This window comes from Opisthorchis viverrini, assembly GCF_000715545.1.
Source record: "Opisthorchis viverrini unplaced genomic scaffold opera_v5_3, whole genome shotgun sequence".
In the NCBI taxonomy this organism is placed as follows: Eukaryota; Metazoa; Platyhelminthes; class Trematoda; order Opisthorchiida; family Opisthorchiidae; genus Opisthorchis; species Opisthorchis viverrini.
In genome coordinates, this window is record NW_008751659.1 from 2,395,459 (window position 1) to 2,419,307 (window position 23,849).

Sequence of the window (23,849 nt, forward strand, 5' to 3'; positions counted from 1 at the left end):
TATCCTCCCAACGGCTGTACCACGAATCAAAGGTGAGACCAGATGCTGGCTCATAGTGAAATTCAGTTATAGTTGCAGCAATGGAATCCGCAAAGGATAGTGAACTACCACTTTGAGATGAAACTGAAGTTTGGAGATTGATGACTTGAGTGAGAGACTGGATAAGTCGCAATTGCGATTGTTCAAATTGCGCTTGTTGTTGTTGAAGGATTGATTTAAAATCCTCAGCTGAAATTGACATTCCTGGGTTCGTGAAGGGTTCCCGTCGCCAGTGTTATGTTCTCTACTAATCAGTCAATCAACCTTGTCAGTTACACACGAAATTGAGAAGACAAAAGGCCTTGAGGAAATTATACTGCAGCAACTGAACAGCCAATATCGAGATTCGAAGAATCAAGAATGGAATGGAACAAACAGTCCAATGAAAGGCTGAAATATAGAGAGAGAAATGTGAGCAATATGTTCGTAGGAGGAGTGCCTCCTAACACCCTGTCAACAAACAGCCTCATGATAAACCTAGAGATTTATGCCACATGATATCTTCACTAAGCCAAATTTGACCCACATCACAACGTGAAATATACTGTAAGGAGAACTTATTTACGATATAAATTCAGATTCATATCCTTTGATCATTTAGATATCTCATTTAAGAGGGAGGTTACCACGTCCCAACGTCTACAATTGTCCAGTCCAAAATTTGGGGAACTAGCTGCCGAAGCTACAGGTGGGGAAATGTGGATTAATCCGCTACCACAGGTTTAGGAAACGACAAGCTGACCACACTCTTTGATTCTCGGTTATATGTTCATTCGTGCACTCAGTTATGGATTCAATCGCGAACCAAGGCCCCGCTGTGACGTATATCGATCATGGAGTCCTGTCAGATGGGCACTTGTTTAGAATTCAGGGTAATAATCGACCGGATGGGTGAGTTCTTGTCCTCTCACTGAATATGTTCGTTCCGGGGTGCTTTACGATCCTATTGGCGAATGGCTGACATTGTACTTCCGCTTCAGTGGGGGACTAGCAGCTTCAACTTTAGGCATCCGTAGCTTATGTATACGTAGTTCGAGTATAACCTTGTTCCTTTGCTTTGGCCAGCTGAAAGTCTATTCTTCACTCATCCTGTTAACATGCCCATTCAGGTTTTAGCTGAATGCTTAAGTTGAGTGACCTAATGTCTTTGCTTCAGTGGGAGGAAGTTCACTACCTACCCGACGTCTACGGTGCGCACATTCGAAGTGACAAGTTTTACCATCTAAACATCAGTTGATTGGATACGTAAGTTTGGCATGTCGCTTAGTTTAGTGGAAGTTGGATACCTCGCCCAGCTCCTGTATTTCGCTTTTCGGTTATCAAGATTCACTGAGGCAGTTCATTTGCTGCGGCAAAAACGATTTTAATCGGTGGAAGCGAAGATTCTAGCCTTTCGAATTAATGAAGTTTGCCAAGCCCCTGAAAAGCGTTTCCTCAACAGGGGTTACTGTACTAAGCGACAGTACTGAGTAAAAGGAAGTGAGGCCGAAGAACGCGATGAATCGACATCGATAGCTCAGTATTGATTGGGATCAAATTGGGTAAGATGTTGAAGAATTGACACATCCCATTCTATGACACAGCGGCCATTGCGTGGTCGATGTTGTCGAATTTTCGTTGTCTTTTACAGAAGATATTATCTTCTTAGTATGCAACAGTCTCCATCCTACCAATCACACTCCCTGCTCTAAACTTGTAGGATGAACTTCGAATTTACCTCTTGCTCACGAAGGAGCACTGTGATTTCCTCGTCCTCTCTCTTTTCGGAGCAACCACTCGAACGGTTCCGACAGCAGTGGCTGTAACCGGCTTTTATTGCATGGTGTTATCGTATTATTCTTATTGGGCTCTGGCTAACTAACAAGAAAGGCTTTTTCATAATGACTCGTTTGACAGAAACGGATAATCGGCGTGCATCATTCTGATGCGACAGTTATATAGACTGCTGTCACTCAGAAATTCCATAACTGTAACCTTAGATCGACACAACCAAGATAGTTACTGGGTCCTCGTCTGGGCGCCGGGCGAACCAATCACATCGCTCTAGCGTGAACACAATAGCCTGTTCAGAATTGAGAATTCATGTGCATTCAGCGTGCGCTGATAGAGTGGTTAGAAAACACTCGCCTCGCCTGTAGTTCAAACAGTGGCACGGTCAAGAATATGCTGCTGCTGGGCTCTAAGAAGAGCGAAACTCGAATCCAGTGCTTCTTCTGTTTGGTATGGATTCAAGAGAATAGTCGCACCAGGGCAGTAGAAGGATTGTTCAAATGAGAGTGATGCGAGCGCGAATTATTGAACCTCTACATATAGTTAAAACAAAATACATGCTTGTGCTGAATTTCACCTTCAGAAGATCTCAAAGGGGCAAAAGGACAAAAATGATGGCTGTGGAATTGTATGGACGCCATTATTAGTCAGTTGTCCGGAAAAGTCTAGATTTCACAAGTCATATCCATTCAGCTAGGACTAAATTGAAGACACTGTTTTGATATTATCCTTCCTATCCATCCCTACCTTGGCGATTTACCGGAATTTCGAACCTTCGTCTTATGTACGGCAAAATCTAACGTCACGAATGGACTGGTAATGATTAGAAGGCATCAACGCATCATATTTGGGTGCACCGAACTAGATGTGCTCATTTTTCCAGTTTGAAAGGAGAAAACCATTTCAGGCATATGTGCGATTCATAGTCCAAGCTATCTAACCCTTACCAACTGTGCAATATTCAAGCCATAATGCTTCCCATGCTGGTGCACTCCATTGGTCTTTCTATCTACAGGATACATCACGGTGCTGTCAGATGATAAGACCATGGTAACATCGAACCAGGCAAACACGAGCCCAGGCAACCTTGGTTTCAGGCAACTTTGACCGCTGAGTCTCGGAGGTGGCCTTAACCAGCGGTGTCACTTGCACGTCTGTACACATATCCCTAGAAGATAACGTGTCATACAGAAGCACCAAGCAGTTAGAAAGTCAGTTTTTCGCCTTCATGAAAATGTATCATTATTATGGACCACAGTACATTGGTATTGAATAGCAATAGCTAATTGACATAGCCGTGGATGAGGAATGCCTTAGTAAAGGGAAAAGGAGGGGAAGGAGTGGAGTCTTATTTCAAAACTCCCTATACCCTATATAAGTCAGTCCTGGGAGCATCTTACCTCTAAAGAACATTTGAGACTGAAAGAGACCGAGACAACTCATCGGTCCAAGCACGAGACTACTGACCCGAGGGTTCGTGGCTTTTCTATTGCTCCTCTCAGTGTCTCAGCCCCTGTGCTTCTTTCGAGTTGCACGGCTGCTGTACACCGGTACGGCACCACAGCGAAGCCTTTGTTGTTTGTTGAGAATGTGCGTTTCCAAGACTTTGAAGAATCTGAGGAAGCACAAGGCACTTTTGTCGGGGAATGACAATCGTCAGTTTGTCTGCTTTTTGACCAGTGCAACAAAAAAAAGAGTTTCAAGAGTATTCGTGTTCTGTTTTCGCTCGCCGTCCCAGCTGAATGCTACACTTAAAGTGACTTGATCGGCCACATCGAATAAAGGTCGATGTATCATGAAACTATTTGCATTTTTGCATTTCCTAGTTGTACGTCGACTAAGATACTGCCAAGACACCCAAACGTAGACATGAAAACGATTGAGATGATCGAAGAAAATTAAAACCTCTAAAAAAGTTATTACAAGGACGCCACGACACAGTATCGAAAACAATGTTACGGATAACTTACAATTGAAAAGTTGATATGGTGCTTTTTGTCAACTGATGGGTACACTAGTGTGACGAGCACTTTACAATCGTTGGAGCTTGTTCCTGAGCAGGTATCAGGGAACGACAACCGGTTCTGGTCGTTGGTCCGTTCGCTGTCCTGGACGATTCGGTTGCGAATGTTTCATGACTTGGCGGGATAAGATCATCAGTGGGCCGTTGAAGGGTGTGATCCGTTGGCTTATTGCACTTATGCTCGGTTGCTCAGATTTAGTGAGTTTTATAATGCCTGGTGAACTCCAAATGAGACATTTAGCTGGTTATCTTTCGCATGTATTGACACTTTGCGTACGAAAATTCGTAAGTCAACTCTATCATGCTGACACGGTAAAAAAACTCCATTAAAACGACGGTTGGCAGTACCGATCGGCCCCGGTCGCAGTGGTAGAGGTTTTAAGTCGTGTGTCCGTTGGTTGTATATCAATACACCTTTAACACATCCTCTAACGGTGCAGATGGTAACGCAGCAGACCAAAAACAGCCACTGGTAGTTACAAACGATGACGTTGCATTGGGCTCCCGTCGGTTAACTTGGCTCAGTTTTCCTTCCGGCTGACGGCTGAAAATGTTTGCCGGCCTCTGCATGAAGTCACTGGTTGCATGTTGCTTGATACAAACAGCGCAACTATCTACCAGTCCACGATCCTTTTCGTTAGTTTATTTAGTTGTGCTAAGTTCTCGGATTACAACATTACTTCTTACGATCAACGGTGATCGATTTTCTTTGATTAAATGTTGCTTTTAGCTTCTTCCATCGTCAGACAGGTTCTGGAGTTTGAAAAAGTTCCTTTCGGGTTTTTGTTGCGTGAACGCGTATAAGTATGTGAAAAAGGTTTGTCCGAGGTCTTCACACCTAGCGGTATCAGGCGAGGCTATCCTGTCTTTTTTCAGCTTCGTTGTCGGATTTTATTCATCTGCACGAACGCTGGGATCGCAAGTCCTCGACATTCGCTCACTAACACTGAGTACACTCACCGTATGACTGTTCTTCGATCAGATCCCTGAAAATGCAGACCTCTGCACGCACCTGGTGGGTACGGATGAAAACGAATGCGCTTGTGTGTTTGAGATTTGAGCATCTGATCACATTTACCGATTTTAACTTACTGTAGTCATTCTATTTCATGGTTCAGCGTGAGCTTCACACAAACATCACAGCATCACATCCGTACCTCATGGTTGCGTATGAATTCATCAATATGGTGGATAAATTGACCCGTTTGGGCAGCTGAATAGGTCCCGACGGACTGGCCGAAGATAAAATCAACTCTCGAATCTAGAGGACGCTGGCCAACCGCTGCTGTGTGTCGCAGCTGGGACATCAGTTTAGCTGTCGAGAATAGTGTGTGCATTGTTGCGATGTGATTCACCCTGTTTTACATATTAGAGTCATGGGTGCTGCACGTAGGGGATATACGAAAGCTGTTTTCGACGATCAGTGCCTCGAAAGCGTCAGACGGATCAGGTGGGGACAGTAATTATGTCCTGACAACTATTTCATGAAACAGAATTAGTCAGCTCTAGAAATATCTAGGATACACGATGATCAAGCAGGGGATGGATTGGCAGATTTGCATTCTATCAGTACTGCTGATGCACACCAGATGGTGTCAAAGAAAAATAAATCTCTCACACCATAGGCCTCTTTGGTATGGCAGCCGACCGTTTGTTTTTCTGGGTTCCGCTCTCCGCAGTCACATGCCAAGTACGAAAGAATCAGGGGGCCACCAGTCTATGATACTGCAAGGCTTGAAAGCACTCATCGCCCAAATCGGTTGCCTTTGCAAATGTCGTTTTCCCGGGTTAGGAACTCAGGCCGTAGCAGATTTGGCTTAGTGACACTGACGCACTTTGTTCCGTCACGTGGTCATCGGCTTGCCTTGGTCCCATATTTCGATCGGTCACTTGACTCAAGCAGCGAGGCACATATTTTGAAGCACATTTACAGAATCTGCGCTCTCTTTTGACGCTGTAGATTTCAGTTGCAGGCGAACTGATGCGCGACGTGTGAGGTAAACTTTGGGCACGTTGTGTTGAGGCGCTTAGGTTCATTTATCTCGTTGGTGAAGCAGATCGTTTTACTGTTAGATAAGTACGACAACTGCAAGCCGCAATTTACGTCTCGCAGTTGTAGGTAAATAGTCGCTCTTTAGCTGTGTAGCTTGACAAAAAATGTTTCCTTTCGACTGTGTGAACTGTTTGCTGCCAACAGCAGTAAATTTCTTGGAGAAACTAACTGACTGTAACGTCTGTGTTAAAAATTCTCCCCTTTCCCTGAAGGGAGGAAGAGCTACGTGCGTGAGTAAAGTGCGCACTATTCTCTCGTGTAACTTCTTGGAATAAAACTTGAAGATTGAAGTTACTGACTAGTCCACGTTGACTTTCGGTGTATTTAGATAGTGGGCGTTCAGACATCCCCAGAAAAACCTGATAAATGGCCTACGCGTTGTTATGCCACCATTCTGCATATATACAGCTATTTTCCTGTGACAAAATCATACAGGTAGTGTGCTGTATAGTGAACTGGGATGCTGGTGAATAGGGAGTTACAGTCAGTGGAATACGTTTTCTCAGTACTCACCGATACGGGGTCCAGATGTAGCTTATGAAGGCATATTGAACATACTGTGTGTCAGTTCACGAGTTGGCTTTTAAATATTCAATAACAACCTTGCTAGTTTGTTGTGGGTGGAGTGCTGCGTGCACCAAATCGGTCTCATAGGGCTTCCTCTGTTTTGTGTCTTTGATGCTTCACTTAGACTCAAAGTTCTAGTCCCAATGGGTGCAGGTTGTACGGAATCGTTTTGGTTAAATGGTATTGCACGGTGTCATTCCCGTGGATGTTTTTTTAAAGTCGTTCACTAACTCTATTAGGTACATGGCATGCTTTATTATTTTTCGCCTTATTTCCTGTTGTTTAGCAACCGGACGGTAGCTTCTGTGGTGACCAATGGGGCGAAATCGACACCCGCTTCTCATTTTGCGCTATCGCTTCCCTACATCTGATGGGTCGTTTGGACGAATGCGCTGACTCCGGTCGCCTTAATGTGGAAGCCTGTGCTTCTTACCTGGAGCGTTGTCAGAATCTCGATGGGGGGTTCGGTACAAAGCCCGGTAGCGAATCTCATGCCGGACAGGCATACTGTGTCCTAGGGGCTCTAGCTATTCTTCGTGAACTACGAAGGCTAGATTTGGATCGTGCAGCCTGGTGGTTGGCCGAACGGCAATTGCCCAGTGGTGGATTGAATGGCCGACCGGAGAAAAAGCCGGATGTTTGCTACTCATGGTGCGTTTGTCATGGTTGCATTTTCTTTCAAATTAAGTTATATTTGCGGTGTTGAATTGATCGTGTGCCTCAAGTGGGATGTAATGATGATTTCTGTTTTAGGGTTTGTTCTGCGAAATAAGCTTGACATGAGCAAGCCAATGCTGGAATTTATAATGACGATGCCTCATTTTAGCTGTATGCCACTAGTATGTGAGGCGCTTCGTGTTTGACAAATTTTGTTGGCCATGCATAGGAACGTTTTCTGCTACAAAACCGAAGTTCTCATAGTCGTGAGTGGTTCCGTGGATGACTGAGTAATCCCATGAATTTATCTATGCATTTCTTTATTTTCACGCTAGGTGGACGTTAGCTAGTCTTACGATCCTCGGACGGCTTGCGTGGATCGATGAGAAAAAGTTGACACATTTCATACTGGCTTCGCAAGATTCGGAAACTGGGGGAATCGCGGATAGGCCTGGTGATATTGCCGATCCTTTCCATACTTTGTTTGGTCTTGCGGGTCTTTCTTTGATTGCACACTATGATAATCCTTCCTCGCACACTTGTCCCAACGGTTGTGGCAAGAATGGTGACCTGACGACAATTGATGAAATTAATGTTGAGGAGTTTGTGGCAGATGCAATATCTCTGGCCAAAACACGTTTGAAGCCTATCAATCCGATATTTTGCATGCCCCAATATGTAATCGAACGAATGGGCCTGCGGCTTCAAATGATAAACTAATCTCTCCATAATGTTTGCTTGTTTCATGCGTCCCTTGTCCAGTTTATTTCACAATTCTTTGTCTTTCCTCAATAAACTTGCTATTGAATAGTTCGTGTTCTTGAGTTCTTATGATAGTTATGCCGAGCTTGTTGACCATCAAGGTGTGCAATAGACTATTGTTTGTGAATAGGGGTGCAACGCTTCTATTTCACGCGAGCACTCGTACGTAATTTTTAATTGTCGAATTGGGTGCGTGAAGCCGACATTTGTATGACTCGGCCGACTGAAAGGAAAGTTCCATTACTTCCGCACATAGGCTTTCATACCATGCGTCTAACTTCTTCGTTTTTCTTTCTCGAAGGTGTAGAGCTGCACACAGGCTTCCTATATTTGTCGTTCTTCCACAAAAAAAGCAGCCAGTGAAGAATGTCTTCAAAATTTTTCTTCCAATATTTCAATTTGTTTTGAAATATCTATGACCCAGTAGTTTCTCCTTGAATTTGGTGATCTGACTTTAGTGCTACTATCTTCTCCCTGGCTTTACTGACTGGCACGCCGTCCCTCGAGGTTCTGTCGTACCATGCGACGAAGATAAGCGAGTTTACACAAGTTGAGTAACCACATAACAAGATGGGTCGGAGCCTGTCATCCGAAACGGGCGTGCGATGACTAAGTATCTCTTCCAGGCGACTAGTTTGTTCATGTTACAGTTGATGAGTGTATGTGTTGGCGAGTGGTGACAATACAGTACATCTTATTTGTATTTCTCAATACTTACCGACCGGCTGGGCTAAGTCAGTTAACGATTACGCAAACGTACACGTAAGTAGAACCATTAAATTGCATGTTGGAGTACCGTGAGACCCGTGAATACGGACTGCCTTTATAGCGGATTCCGCCTATAGCCAATAAAATTGGAAGTCCGGAATTGGTGCCATTCCTCTGTTAGCCTTTTTATCCTAGTTTTTTTTTGCATGCAGTCATAGTGAGGGTACCTTCTGGATCATTCTCATATCACAAGTTTGGCGGTAGCAATACTCGAACACAAAACAGTCACTTGCTTTACAAACTCAACAGTATGTGTTTGCACAGTAATGCGGATTAATTTTGTTGTACCTCGCCGCATCAAATCCCCCTGCTCCACTCATTTAGGTACTCGCAGTCGTACGCATATAGAGGCTTTCAGTGTTAAGCGTTTTTTGCTTCTGTCTCCGAACACCTTCACTTCAGGTCACAGTTTTTCTGACCTGGTAGACTGAGTAACTGCCAGTTTAACTAGAGGTGCTAATGTCCAGCTAAACTTGTAGAGAAAGGCAAGTTTCGTGTCCTGTACAGCAGTGATTCCACACTAGAGGACTTCTGTATCTTAGCTCCATAAAGCTTGATTCTGATCAGAGCCTAGCACACATGGTCGTACTAACCAACTCTCAATTCGAGTCAGACTTATTCTGTTCTTAGAAATCGCTGTGAACAGGTAGCGGTGTATTATAAATCTGGTGCATGGCGTTTTGAAAATGATCATTCGGATGTCGAGCAGAGGGGATCCAAACGCCAGCCGTTTAGAGCGACCAGATATATGCATTCGAAGGCCAGCGTATATTTGGCCGCATCTTTCCCAAAATCAAACCCTAATAAGCTTGCTGCTCTTTTATTTACTCGTATCGAAAATCTTTACCATTTACATTTGGTCTGAACTATATGGTCTGTTTCACTACAGACAACAAGATAGTGATGGAATGCTTCTCCAAAGCTGTTCACCTTGTTGTAATGACCACTTTCCGAATGATATGGAACGTCGAAAACTCACAAGTAAATAGCAAATACAATTTCCACACACTTTGACTACATTACCTCTCTACGAAGATCACAAATTCTGTGTTGTGGTGGGTTCTCTGATGTACCTCCCACTTGTTACATTCATTTCGAGCAATAAGGTAGTAAGCAACCATGAAACCTTTGGAGTTGATATCAGTGAAGGGAGGAAAGCCGCGTGGTCACCTATTGGCAAACACAGACTAAGCGATTACAAGCTATTGGAAACGGAAGTAGTTATCCCATATGCATGGTTTTTGAAAAGTGGACATTCCCAAGCGTCTTCTTGAACTTTTCTGGACAATTGCAAACGAACGCAACACAACGGTTCCATAATCTCCATATTAACCTTCACCTTCCGTCAGGTACGAGAGCCGACACTGGAGAGCGAACAATGGGCTACTTGCATGCTTCACAGTAGTATACGCCGTTACATCAGCACGTTAAGACACATAGTCGTATTAACCCTTCCTCGGTGTACGTCATAATCAGGTGTCGGTCTGCAGAGCCAGAGTTTGGACTGCGTAGTAACTATCTATCCAAACAGAACGCCAATTTCAGTTTGTCTGGTTACACAGAGATCGTGTGTGTAGGTTTGTGGAAGCACCCGATAGGAAGGTGACAGGTCCAACTAGACCAACTGGTGATGCGTCTAAGCCGTAACATGATGTCTCGTGCATCTGTTTTTTTCGGAACGCTTTTTCGTTAACAAATCAGTCTGCCGCCTGACTGGTTGCTTCCCTAATAGCGACGTTTTATGCAGCAGTTCGAAAAAAGTTGTACTGTTGAAGGACTACTCCTCCGACCGGTACAGTAATCAACATACAGAGCGTGATTCCCGTACAACAGTGTCTATCAATATTAACGCGAACAAGTTTGGTACATATATCAATATGTCCCGCGGCACATGTAGCTTGACATTACGCGGGTAACATATTTATTGAGGCATTCCCTAGGCTTGACTTTGTTATAAAGCTTAGTAGGGTCATCTTTCTTATTTCCACTTAGCTTCTCAATACATGGGGCTAAGAACCGGCTTTTCAGATACAACTGAAATAACGTCACTTACTCGCTTCATGAGTTGATGGAGCGTTAGTGTAACCAGTGTTAGGTAAGCCGCCTGCGCCTTCGTCAATGCCATATGGGTCTGGGTAGTACAGTTATTGAGAAACTTTATGATAGGTCGAACCAAGGGTGCTTATGGAAGCAAGAATAGGTTCTGCGAACTGTAACTTCGAAAGGTGCATATTCCGTTCATACGTCTCAGAACGATAAGGATAAGTCGAACTTTGCTGAAATGTAAAGTTGAAAGCCATTTGTAAAAGACTGTCTGAATTCAGCCTGCTTTGTTAGCTTTCTCAAAGAACGCGATTTTTTGTGCCAACATCTTTTCAATACGACTGATAAAATGGGACAACTGGTCTCCAGGTAAAAAGTCTCACAAATAGCCGTAAACAAACAAAATATAAATATAACTGTCTGTCGCCGGCTACCGGTAACGCGTACTGGTAACCGATGTCGCTGGCCACTGGAGATGGTTACTTCGGGTTTACTTTAACTACAATCGCTCTTCCATAGTGACTTACTCCTAAGGATGACAAAAAGTGGCTTTTGTTGGAAGGGCTTTCGTTTCATGATCCCACGGTAGTAATTTATTTGTTCGTGGGCGCCGATTATGTTATCTTTTGAGTGGGATGGTTTCGTTGTTTTTAAGGGTGAATTTCATAGTGAAATTCAGAACTGAATCCGATACTTGAAGAGTGACCCTGTGTAAGTTATTGTCCTACAAAAGATTATCCACAGGGTTATCCAAAATTGTAATGTGGAAGCAGTGTCTCGTATTGGGAGTTGGTGTGAATAAGTTACTCTCCTCCCGTATAAGGATTTCTGGTGTTTTTAAATTTTTTATGTGCGGAATATTGCATTCTCTCCAGCTGCTCGTGGCTGAACGATTAAGTGATCAAACTATTAGCCGGGAGATCGCGGATTCGTAAATTCGTGGTTTTTTTTTCGTGAGATACACCCTGCTGATGATTCCCAATGAGTATAAAGCTGTGCAGTGCTATGCTTTTCAGCATTGATAGGGGGTGGTTGCAGGACGAAATCTTACTTGACAATTGACAAATTTGCACAACACACTTTCAACAGTAGAGCAAAATAAACTCAGTTCTACTCAATCATTTTTCAACCTGTGCTACGACAGCAGGACGATTTTGCTGACTGGCATTCCACGAATTGAATGCCTCACTGAAAAATTCAATGTGATGCGTCTCCGATAAGCAGGATAACTCTGACAATATACAGTCACCTCATCCAACAAATCAGCCACTTTTCCATCGTCCGGCTCCACAAATGTCTAGACTGAACACGAGTAAATGTTTATGAGTAGAATTTTGGGTTCTCTTCCGGAGTACACTTCGTCTGACTATAGTATTGGATAAGAATTAGCAAACCACCGTTGAGTATCCAAACTTTATCGAGAAATCTAAAAGTGATTATGAATTAAGGCCCAATACAATCCTTTTAGATATGCGGAACTGAATATAACTTGTTCGGAACTTTTCAGTAGGACCTAAACACCCAGCAGTACTTCAACAATTGTCAAACCCCTCGTATTCATTGAATCGGGAACTAACTACCCAAAAATTAATCGTTTCCGTAACTCTTTACGTGGCGAACGGCCTGCTGAATTTCCGTACAGCTGGTGATGGGGTACCTCATGTGTGAGGTTGTGTCTACTTCTATGCAGTTTGTATTTGAATAACCTATCGGACAAGATATCCAGCGAGTATTCCCCATAAGTGATCAACCTCTGTGTGTGACGGGATAATGGGGCACCAGATTCATCGAGGTTACAAGAGTAGTGCGGGACAATAGACGGGTGTAGTTGAACATCTGTGGAACACTTTTACATTTCGTTATTAATCCATAAGTATGTCCATGAGACCCATTCGTACATTCCTTCTACTGAAGCAACGGCAGAATCTCGTGGTATGAGGGTATACACGTTTGATTCGATTTCGAAAGATCGCATGTCTAAGATACTTGCCTCGGGATATCGCATGCTTTGGTCCCGCCATCGATCGATCTCATTCCAAAGAGAGGGAAGCTCATCTGACTGTTACTCGTTCACCGTGCTACAAAGGTGAATTGAACACGTGACATGTGGATTCCAGAGCGATGTCAGGATCTTGGTCTGTTCTCTTTCCAGTACCACTGCCGAATAGATATGACCTCGTGTTGCATCATGATATTGTGTCAGAATCGCTCTTCCACCTGCGCACTCACAGAAGGAGACATACACTCAAGCTGGAGGAGTCCAGACCTTTAGCGGTCGATTTGTTCACTGAACTATAAACATTCTCTCTTGTATCAACCTATCTGATGTGTTCTGCATTATCCTCCTGTAGGGTGAGACAGTGACGAAGTTTTCCAGACAAAACCTATGGTTTGGGGCGTTAGAGAACAACCTGGATGAATGTCTATGAGGCGATTCGCCTACCTATCAACCCCTTTGGAGTCCCGAGTGACACAGAGTAGAGTTGATACAAACCGCTCTTTACTACTGCTCTTATCCTAAATGCAACATTTAGCCGTATCATACTTCTCTGAAGTGTCGCATTCAACTTCTGCGCTTCTTCAAGGCAAATCAGTTATTCTCAGGCGTTTTAAACATTTTGTCGCATGATCTTACTAGGTTAGTGTTTCTTTTAGGTGTGATTGACTCAGCTATTAACTACTTTCACATCTGCGACTGAGATCATCAGCTTCTGCTAATTATTATTACCAACTATAGAAATACCAATATAATTGTTCGTTCATTGTGTAAAACCAAATGATTGCAAGTAATTCAGAGCGCTACTGCACATCGGTAGCTCCTACTTCCCACTTCTCAGATTCAAGTTGCTGAACATTCACCGCCATGCGAGTACCTAGCGTTACCAGATCGCCGAAGTCCAGTGCAGTGTGGTTGATGTCAGTGGTTCAGAGTGACAGACAACAGGCAGTATAAGGATAATCGACATTGTATTGTTTCACCCACAGAGTAGAACGGCTGTTTTGAGGAGCTGAAAGTGCATCTTGTCTTCTTCAGGAAATACCTCCTCATGAGTAAGAAGATGCCGTACAGATGTTTGGAAGTTTCACGGGTTGAATCTCATTTATATGCACACTCTTGTAAGTAGTTTCTCCTACTTGGGCTGACTCGTAGTACCTTGGAAAGGTTAATAAGGCACACTATTTTCAAAATGTTTCCAGAAAGGAAGTGACTACGAAAAGACCTTGTATCCTTCCAACTACAACTATTTTCCCACTTTTTCATTAGTACGCTAGGCTGTGTAGTCTTGCCCTTTATAAACAGCAAAAAAGCGTCAGTGACTGAACCCTCTCATGGGAACCACTCCCCAAGGTAGAATTTTTGGGGGTTCTTTCATTGTGAAAGGCCCTTCATCGCGAAGTAATATGTGAAGTATCTTCTCCCAAGTAATTGGAGACATTCTCCCTTTACCAGTGTGTCTTCGTGACAACCTCATTAAACTATTTCCTAACTGGATTACAGTTTCACGATCTTTTTGTAGCATTTTCATATTCATTTTTAGATGTCCACTCAAGGTACTGGAGTTGTTGAGGATTTCGGTGTAACCTCGGATGGGCAACGAGTTCAGCTGGTCACCATAAAGACAGAAAATTTATCAGGTATCAACCGACCGGCCTGTCTAAAGGTCTGTACCTTTGGAGCTGCAATCGTATCTTGTTGTGTGCCTGGGCGCAATTCCGATGGAGCCCTGGATATGTTTGACGTGGTTCTTGGTTATAGGGATGCTGAGAGCTATGAAACAAATCCTCCCTACCTCGGTGTGATCGTGGGCCGAGTAGCTGGACGGATTGAGAATGCACAATTTACGATACCAGGCACGGACAAGGTAGTCCGGCTGACAAGCAATTCAGATGATCGTCACTGCGTGCATGGAGGGAGGTGAGTATGTCAGCTCTGCGTTCTTGCATATCCAGCAAAAGACGCAGAAGAAACTGTTCGATTAATCTTTGTTGTGAGGACGTTCCTTCCCTAGGGAGAAGGTTCACTAGTCTTACCGCACGCGTAAACATGTTTGTACATGCACTGCCTAACTACTAAGGGACCAGGCGCCTAAGCTATTGATACATCAGTTGTTGCATAAGCTCTATCCTTTTACCTGGGACGTCAACAACTGGCTCTTCTGAATTGAGCGGCTGTTTCCTCAATTGGAAGAAACTACTCATAAGGTTGCTGAAAACTCTTTGACCGCCCACGGCCGGTTTCACCCTTCTCAGGGCTCACCAGGTAGGCAAGGTTTCCACGTTTCCGTCAACTTTGTTTTAATTGAACTGAAATGCTACGAAATTCACGAAATACACTCATTTTGCACTACCTTGTTTTAAACGGAAGACTCAGCTGAGTCCTAACTGAATACCTCATTAGACATACGCCTGCTTCAGTTGCGTGCCAGTCACGGACTGTTTCGTCGCAGTGTCAATTTCCTGAACAGCGGAAATCGTTGTGCCCATTAACGCACCATCCCCTAATCCAAATAGACCACAGTGCTCTGTTACCGGTGGTTAGGATCGATCACAGCCTGACGCTTCTTCTGAAGTACCAGGGTAACTCCGACGACGCACTTCCCCACTGGTGCTTTTCATAGCGCTTTTCAGGTCTACGGGAACATCAAGCGGGATTTCGGCCAAGTAGAGGCTGCATCGACCACATCTTCATATTCATCACGTGTTTGAGCAACATCGCATGTAAGAGATAACCCACAATCTTGGTGGTCCCTAAATACAAGGTTGCGTTCGATTCCGCATATCGGCCAGTGCTCTTGGGGGCAAGATGGATCAGTGGTTAGAGCGCGAATTTACTGACCGGAAGGTCCGTGGTTTGAATCTGAGTTCTGCCTCCCAACTTCCTCTGTCTAGGCTCGGGCAACCTGGCAGTGTCTCAACCCTCGCGCTTCTTTCTGGTGGCATGACAGTTAGGCGCCGAAAAGGTGCTATAGCTGAACGATTCGGTACACTTACCCAGCAGGGTATGCCCCAGAAGTTTGTGTGCATAATCCGATCCCCATATTCACATACTCCTGGGCGGGTGAGAGTGTATGGTGAGCTCTCCAAAAGGTTCGCTACAAAAATGGTGTCCGACAAGAATGCCCACTCTGTGCATTCTTGTTCAACTTCATCATTGATGAAATAATGAGGCAAACGCCTGAAAATCTTCGAAACCCCGGTGTTCAAGTTGTTCCTGATCAGTCTAGAGCACGCAGACGATATCGCCCTCATCCTTGAAGATCAAAGCGGAACACAAGCCGTGTTCAATAGACTGGTTACCATCATATCATCTTTTGGCATGCACTTTGCGTACAAAGTACAAAGTCGCGCATCGAGCATGTGGCCTATGGGAAATTAAAGTAAAAGCACTGGAGTTTGCGCTAAATTATGCACCTGGGTAATTGTATTCGTTCTGATAGAAGGGTGTTTGATGAAGCCAGAGCACTAATCTCACAGATCCGAATCACGTTTGCTTATTTGCGTCACTTGTGGCGTCGCTGGGTACTAAGGGTCGCGTGTACCACAACAAGGCCCGTGTTGTTGTATGGTTGAGGGACCTGAACTTTGCGGAGAGGTGATATGAGGTATCTTCAGGATTTCCATCACCAATGTCTCATGTGTTTCTGGTGATGGAGGCGCCGGTGAATTCTTAATGACGTCAGTGCGAGATGGCTCAGTGGTCAGAGCACGAATTTACTGACAGGAAGGTCCGTGTTTCGAACCCGACCTCTACCTCTCGATTCCTCTTGTCTAGGCTTTGGTAGCCTGGCAGTATTCCAGCCCTTGTGCATCCCTCGGGTGGCATGGCAACTAGACACCGAATAGATGCTGCAGCTAAACGACCTTCATCATCATCAGCGAGGTCATTAGAAAGTGGGTGTTTGGTTGTACAGAATGTACTTCAGTTGCATGCAAAAATATCGTTTGCGGAGACGTGTTTGTTGTCCGTATCTCGTTCAGAATAGCGCGAATCGTGAGGTGGACGAAGTGTGACGTGAAAGAAGGGTGTTAAAGAGAGTACGTAGGGTTTATATGTTGTTGGCTCGGTCCTCCTTCCACGATACGGTGTCCGTGACGCACCCTCCGTGTGTTTGGCTAGGGACATCGCAATAACTGGTGAGTGATAGATGTCAGTGACATTCGTGCATTCGGCTTCATTCGAGATTGTGTGATTGGGGGTTTGCAGGTCTTTAGACCCCAGAATGCTTGCGGTAGGCCAGTACCAGCTCCTCTTACACTCAATGGTTCTACAATTAAAATGCTGTATCAACACTAATGTCTGTTTCTGGTGATGATAATGATTCCTATCGAACAACTAAATGTACAGTATCTCGAAGTTATAAATGGTTTGAGTGTCCCCATATAGAGTATAGTAAGTTGGGAAATATTAACAGTCGGAGCAGTGCTGCAAACTTTTATTGGATAAAACATCGCTTAGTACATTTTCCTTGGATGCATGGGCTTTGATTGGACCTTTCAGCTGACCTACATGCTTGAGAAGTAATATCAGATGAACCAATATGCTTTATTCGCAGACCTGTTGGCAGTTTGTCGGCTCAGTGTAATTTGGTTTCATGTGTTCCCTGTTGCACCTGTCCTTTGAGAGGAATCCGTACAAGATGCTCCTAGTTTACTTTCAGTAGCGGTGCCGTCTAACTGCCGTGCTTTGTACTCACGTTTGATAAGTTTCACATAGAATGCTGGTTTAATCCCACTGCTGGTGTCTTATTCCGATGATGCTCAACTCTGTTCTTTATTGTTTTTTCTTAGGGCATACATTTTCTTTCTTCTTCCACTCCTCTTAGTTCTTCGCACTTCCTACCATAACATTCCTTTCCTAAGACTGCCTGATAGCTGAGCATCGCTATTTCCAATTAACATGATGATGATATCGATGGGGAAGGGGAGGGCCGTGGACGTGTGTGAGTGACTTGCGATCCGCGTTGCCCCCGTACGATACTTGGACAGATGCATCAGGCACACAAGCTGCTGAGATTCGTCGATGGCACTTCGCCTGCAGGTAGACAGCAGTGCATTGTGAGGAAATAGAGACTGGAGCCGGTAGATTCTTGCTCGATAATAGGAGGTGGGTTAATATCCCAACAAACTTGGATTACCCGTCTCATTCAAATGGACCTCAATTGAAGGTGAAATACGATTGTTGTTGTTGTTGAAGGAAGCTATTTGTTAGTTTGCTGAAGCCTCTTCGACAGCGACCTCGTGAGTAGTTTCCTTCAAGAAAACATACTGCCATCTCTCGACTATCGTTCCAACTGAAGCTGAAGCCTTTCGACAACCAACCCCTGAGTAGTTTCCTTCAAGAAAACATACTGCCATCTCTCGACTATCGTTCCAACTGAAACATAAGGCGGCCTTTGTGCAACACATTCAGTCAAAGAATGTCATAAACAAGAGATCCGGTTGAGTTTCCCGTCAAAACAAAATAGGTTATGTTACTTTTTAGGTGGCAAATTCAGTGGTATAGCAGACACGACAGACTTAACGTTATGGACTCGCGTTTCATACGGAAAGACATTGCTGCAAGAAGTTGGAGTGGTTTGTTAGGTTGAACGAAAAACCCGCAAGTAAATTGCTGACTACACTGCCCGGATAGTACAATGCATTTCGGTTGATTTTATCCTACAGTTTTCCTCGACACAGGATACTCTATTGATATTTTTAAGATTATCGAAAAAGTGTAATGTTGTCATACATCCAAGAGTAACTCAGATGTCCTGAGGGGTTCACAAAGCTTCTAGTTTCATGGGATGTCGAATGACCCTTGGGACACCTCAAGCTAACGTCGAATAACTTTTGGGTCATTGCGGACACGCTTCAAGATTCATCCTCAGTTCCCCTGTGGTTTTTATCATGACATCTTATAAAAATGTCCGGATGTTTTAAGATGGACAAGGTCTTCAATAACTACTGTTGAGTAACATCCGTTTGACGAAACGCATTGACGGTCTAATCCTTCCCAACGTGGGAAGATATACTCCGTGATGGCCGACTTGTAATTTCCAGTTTCCATTATTAATATGATAACCGGTATACGGGATTACTTAAAACACTTCGAAACAGATAATTTTGGTGATTCTCAATTGTTTTGCACGTTGAGTCCTTGCGGGGGAAACTCTTAGTCGGGGATTAAACTTCGTCGAGCAACGCTCCGTCTGTTACTTACTCCAAGTTCAACCGACTCTCTTCTAACGCGGATTGTTCGGCTTCAGAAATGTGCGGCATACATATTTCACGAGGCGCAGCGACCTGCAGTCAGATCTACACAAACCGTGAATCAATTTTGATTGTTCTGAAGGAATTCTTGGACCGTATGCAGATTAAATTGTTCCATTTCCCCGTATTGAGCGAAGATTTCACTTGTCCCGCGGACTGACAACACCATCCGCGACACGATACAGGAGCTAAAGATTTACAATTTCATCATTGTTTTGCCCGACAGATGCCAGACCAGTACTGACATTATCAGTGGAGACACTGAGCTGGTAGTCAGACATTCAATGCAGATAGAAAAAAAACTTGGTCCTCTGCTGCACTGTGAATTAGATTGCTCAGTACGGTCTGGAGTTTTCTTGATCCCCCATTCATAAAAACGATGTCATCATAATCAAAGTATGTTTTTGAACCTTGAGGACGTAGGTGTACACGAGATTATCCTTCCCGTGACTGCTCAAATGACCAGCACCGACAACAGTAAGCAGTGTTGCACAACAGACACGATGTCAAATTCCATGATGTGTTCGTAGTATATCCTAACTGGAGCCCTCATTGATGGGCAATATGCCTTGAGATTGACGAGTTGCGGGAACATCATCAACTAGGAGGCTGTCCGCAGTGATTCAGGGTTAATCGAATCAAACGCAGCTAAAAAGTCGCGGAGGCATGCGATACAATGGGGAATATGGTAGGTCCAGACAGTCTCTTATGGAAAGAAAACCTCGGTTCCAGCTTGTATGTTTACTTCTTACTCGAAAAAACGTGTCGGCCAAAGGGGCGCGAAGGGAAACGTCGAAAACAGTGCCCAACTCTACTAGTAGCCTGAAAGTTACTTTGGCCTCGGTTTGATTTAAATCTTCGAATACGTAATACGCTGAAGTAGGAAACAGTATGAGTGCTCCCGAAAAGAGTATTACGCTGGCATTTTTGTTTGATCATCGCCTTGAATTTATCCGCTTTTCTAGTTGTTAAGCTTTCGCACTCAGTCGCCCTCGTTCCCTACTCTGACGTCTTACAGGAAAGGCCTCTCCCGCGTACTTTGGGACATTAGCGAGTTAACCGGACAGTCAATCACCCTAACCCATATTTCACCTAACGATGCAGACGGCTTCCCCGGTACAATGCGGATCGAAGTCAAGTATACATTCTGTCGTGTGGTACAGACAGTCGAACTCCGGATTGAGTATCATGCCAGTTTGGTTCCGGTGCCTCAGACTGCCTGTCCGATTAATCTTACAAACCACACTCTATGGAACCTAGCTGGCCACTCATCAGGTCCGTCATGTTTGGCCAAACACGAAGTTTTTATTGACGCCGAGAAGTATGTTGAGCTGGAACCGGTTGAGCTCATCCCTACTGGTCGTCTTATCTCTGTGGAAAAGGGTACTCCACAAGATTTACGAAATTTCCGCCCCGTCTTCTCAGGAATAAACACCCTTGGTGACAGGAACAATCCTGGCTACGACCTTTACTACGTTTTCAACGAAACTACCATCAACAAACCCCGTGCCGCTGTATTTTATGCACCATCCGGAATCCGCCTGCGTGTCCACACAGATCAACCCGGAGCTCAGTTTTACACAGGCCACTATCTGGATCCGAAAATTGACCCTGTTGGGAAGCATGGTCTTCCCTATGAGGCGAGCTCAGGGTTAGCCTTAGAAGTACAAGGCTGGCCCAATGCCTGCAACCAACCTAATTTTCCGGCCCGGTTTCTTCATTCTGGTGGTCCGGCTTACACGCAGAATACTACGTACATTTTGGACGTGTGCGACCAACTATGAGGTATGGTTGCATTGTCAAGAAAACCCAGCCTGTAGTGGATATAGACAATCATGCAAAGCGACATAACTTTTTTAATTGATTTTTTTACTCGATTCCTCTTTTATTTTGCAGCTGATGTATTTAGGAGACTTGATACGCCAAATTCACATTCATAATATATAATCCATAGTTCTTTGTATCTACTCTACTCAGCTGTCATGGATGTTTCAATTCTACTTCAAAATCGGATTCTCTCTTCAACAGCGTTTAATTCGTGTTCAGGGTCCGTAAGAGTAGTGGTGGGTATAGATGCCTGGGTTAGTGTTCGGTGGCCAGGCTTCTAGATTGGAGAAGTAGTATGACAACTGCTTCATGAATAGTGTCTGACAGATCAGTCAGACGTAGGTGCTCACAGTGTGGTTCTGACATGTCTGACTACCAAATCAATGGTTAGAGACCCTCACCAACATGTCTAAGTCACGCAACCGGTGGTGGTATCGTATCTGTTCCCCTACTCTTAATAATTAACCCACCGCGCCTTTTGTCTTTTCTTTTTTCTGGGCTCCTGTATTACACTGTCCGTTACCAGAAACTGCGGCAACTCGAACCACCGTACAAATATACACGGCTCATGATTGTCCAACGAAACTGAACCCACCAGGAAATTATGCATTGTTTACTAATGTAAGATGCTAATGAAGGAGTACACGAGCTGAGTGTAGACTATGAGGATTCCAGACCTTTTGCGACCTGAACTGGTTACCCCACAGCCTAGAATCATTATTTCAGGGAGATTCGGTTTCACGAACATCATATTTACTCGGAAAAACAGGTAGCTCGTAAACGAAGTTGATCGTTTTTTGGCAAAAGACAAGCGGTGAGCAAACATAGATGATCACAGAAGACAGGAGCATCAAAGACGCAAAAACTTCATCAGAAAATTAAGAAATGGAATGTGTGGTTAGAGTAGCCGATCGAGCTGATATGGTAAGTTTTGGTTACTGGTCCGCGTGCTGTTCCGGATTATTCACGCAGGCTTGAGTTTTTCGGGGACACGCTGACGTACAGGCTGAAAGGATCAGGGGTAACCGTTAGGTAGTTGTAAGCACAAGGTATCGATAAAATGTAGACGGTCGAACGCGACTCAAGCTGGTGTGTGACGGAATGTGGCGTGCAATCAAGCGGTGACACACAGAATTCTTAATGGATACGTTGTACCGCAATTCACTGGGGTGTGAATGTAATCGGCAGTACAGTGATGGCTACGCGCGATGAAAACACTCATCCTGTAGAAAAAACTTGACTGGTGTAGTATGGCTTAAATGTTTTGGTTCGTAGTCACAAAAATTAGTTGCGCGGTGATCTGAACTCAAGCCCCAGTTGCGGTTAAGCAGCCGTCCATGGCTTCGCTGGGTACGGATGAGTAAAACTTCATAAAACAGACCAGGCATCCAAGAAGAGTGGATGCAGAGAGCTGTAAAATTGTAGCAAAAATCAGAATACCCCAGAAAGTGCAACCGGCTGGTTGGTTTGGATTGCCTGCCCGTACTGGAAGCCAATGTAACCCAACTGAATGTATATTACATGTGTGGCCGGCCCTTTTCCGGTACAGTTATCTTCGAAAGGACGCCACCAAACCTAGAGGAAAGCACGCATACGCTCAGTTTCACCAGGAAGTTTGAAGTGGCCCGAATTTCCGGATGAAACGGCTGAAGCGAGGAGAATGCCACCCTCCGGTTTCAATATAGGGAAAACAAGTAAAATCGTGTTCCAAAGGAAGTGATCAAGCTCCTATTAAGTTGCGCTAGTGAGAAACTGCTATAGATTTACCATGGTGGATGGAATGAGGAATGCTACTGTAGATCGGTGATCGTGATCATTCTGTGGATTGGCTGTATCTTGCACAAAGTACATGTGGGATGCAGTTGAGGAATTCACGTGATATAGGATTCGTCATTAGTATGAGAGTCCTAATCTCTGAGAAGCTGGAACAAGCTACTGAGTGAAGTTGAGGCAACTGCGAAACTGTGATAATACTAATGGGGTTTCAGTAGCTTAGACAAAACAGATTTCTTCTTGGAAGGGATCAACTTAATTTCGCCGCTTTGCGCGTTCCAATATATCATCGAGACCCTTGATCAGCACATACTGATATGATCTCTCCCCGCGATCTGTTTGCGGTCGGAACGCCAGTCCACGGCATTCGGTTTTGAAACTGCTAAGCGGAGAAGCCCACGTGAACGATACGCTGTCAGGTGTCCTGATAAAATGAGAGTTGAAACCACGGTCGGAGAGTGGACACACCAGCACGGGTAACAATGCTCGTTGAGGCGAAATAAAGATCGAAGATAATGATCATTAAGGTACCGCTGGATGCATTCCCTACATTACCCAGTCAATTGACCTAGAATCTACAGTGAATATCGCTCCCAGTAAAATGACTGATGGCAAGAGTGGGTAGAAATCAAACGGCATAACACTGTATCAACCTCCACGATAGACGTGCATCCGCAGCAACGACTCGGAACAAACAGGAAACCAGCCCGTCACAGTGCAGCTGGATGAAACCATGAATGATATAAGTGAATAATGGTGCGATAAACACCAGTCGGATGCACAGCAAGCGGATGGCAACAGAGGAGACATACCGAGATTGCCCGACTGAACGTTAGCTGTGCTTCGTAATCAGGATCATCGGCGAAGCTGAATGCGCAGGAGAATCGCGCCACTGGGGAATGACCAAAGCGTTTCAAAAGTGACTTCACAAATGGACGGAACTCGCTGAACTTGACGCGAAACAGCAAATTCACCGGACAAAGTCGATTTACTTCCTGTGTATGGTGAAAACGAAGACGGAGCATACAACCAGTAAGTTTAAAAACATGCGTCTGCACCCATAGGGAATTAGGTATAGGACTGGAATCTGGTATTACAAATTATCACGGACTGAGGGCAAAAAGCGGGGGTCTCGCAGGGCACTGGTTGATATAATGACTGAGTGGGTTATAGGCGTCAATGAGAGAACTACTCATGAAGTTGAAAAGGTTAATCGAAAATCAGTTTATCTGAGTTTTTCGACCATAAACCGTGTGCGTAGGTACGGCGCTTCTGGGAAATCGGAAGTCCAAATACAATCTGACCAGATTACCC

The 23,849-nt window shown here is 44.4% G+C and overlaps 3 protein-coding genes across 3 annotated transcripts in view; 2 read left to right on the plus strand and 1 right to left on the minus strand.

Annotated features, from left to right (window-relative positions):
• The window catches only part of T265_00330 (hypothetical protein), a gene marked incomplete at both ends in the record, with an annotated part of 12,650 nt that extends 4,739 nt beyond the window's left edge, over window positions 1–7,911 (plus strand). The window contains 2 exons of the mRNA XM_009164075.1: window positions 6,739–7,103; window positions 7,445–7,911. Of these exons, the coding sequence (XP_009162339.1) occupies window positions 6,739–7,103; window positions 7,445–7,829 (750 nt within the window). The remainder of the gene's footprint in view (window positions 1–6,738; window positions 7,104–7,444) is intronic.
• Window positions 7,912–14,221: 6,310 nt separating this feature from the next.
• T265_00331 (hypothetical protein) lies at window positions 14,222–20,894 on the plus strand (the record flags this gene model as incomplete). The annotated part of the gene is made up of 2 exons (XM_009164076.1): window positions 14,222–14,598; window positions 19,954–20,894. 2 exons carry the CDS (start codon window positions 14,222–14,224, stop codon window positions 20,717–20,719), a joined length of 1,143 nt encoding a protein of 380 aa, XP_009162340.1.
• A 607-nt stretch (window positions 20,895–21,501) lies between these two features.
• Window positions 21,502–23,849, minus strand: part of T265_00332 (hypothetical protein) — a gene marked incomplete at both ends in the record, with an annotated part of 40,753 nt that continues 38,405 nt past the window's right edge. Inside the window, 2 exons of the mRNA XM_009164077.1 lie at window positions 21,502–21,768; window positions 23,348–23,530. Of these exons, the coding sequence (XP_009162341.1) occupies window positions 21,727–21,768; window positions 23,348–23,530 (225 nt within the window). The remainder of the gene's footprint in view (window positions 21,769–23,347; window positions 23,531–23,849) is intronic.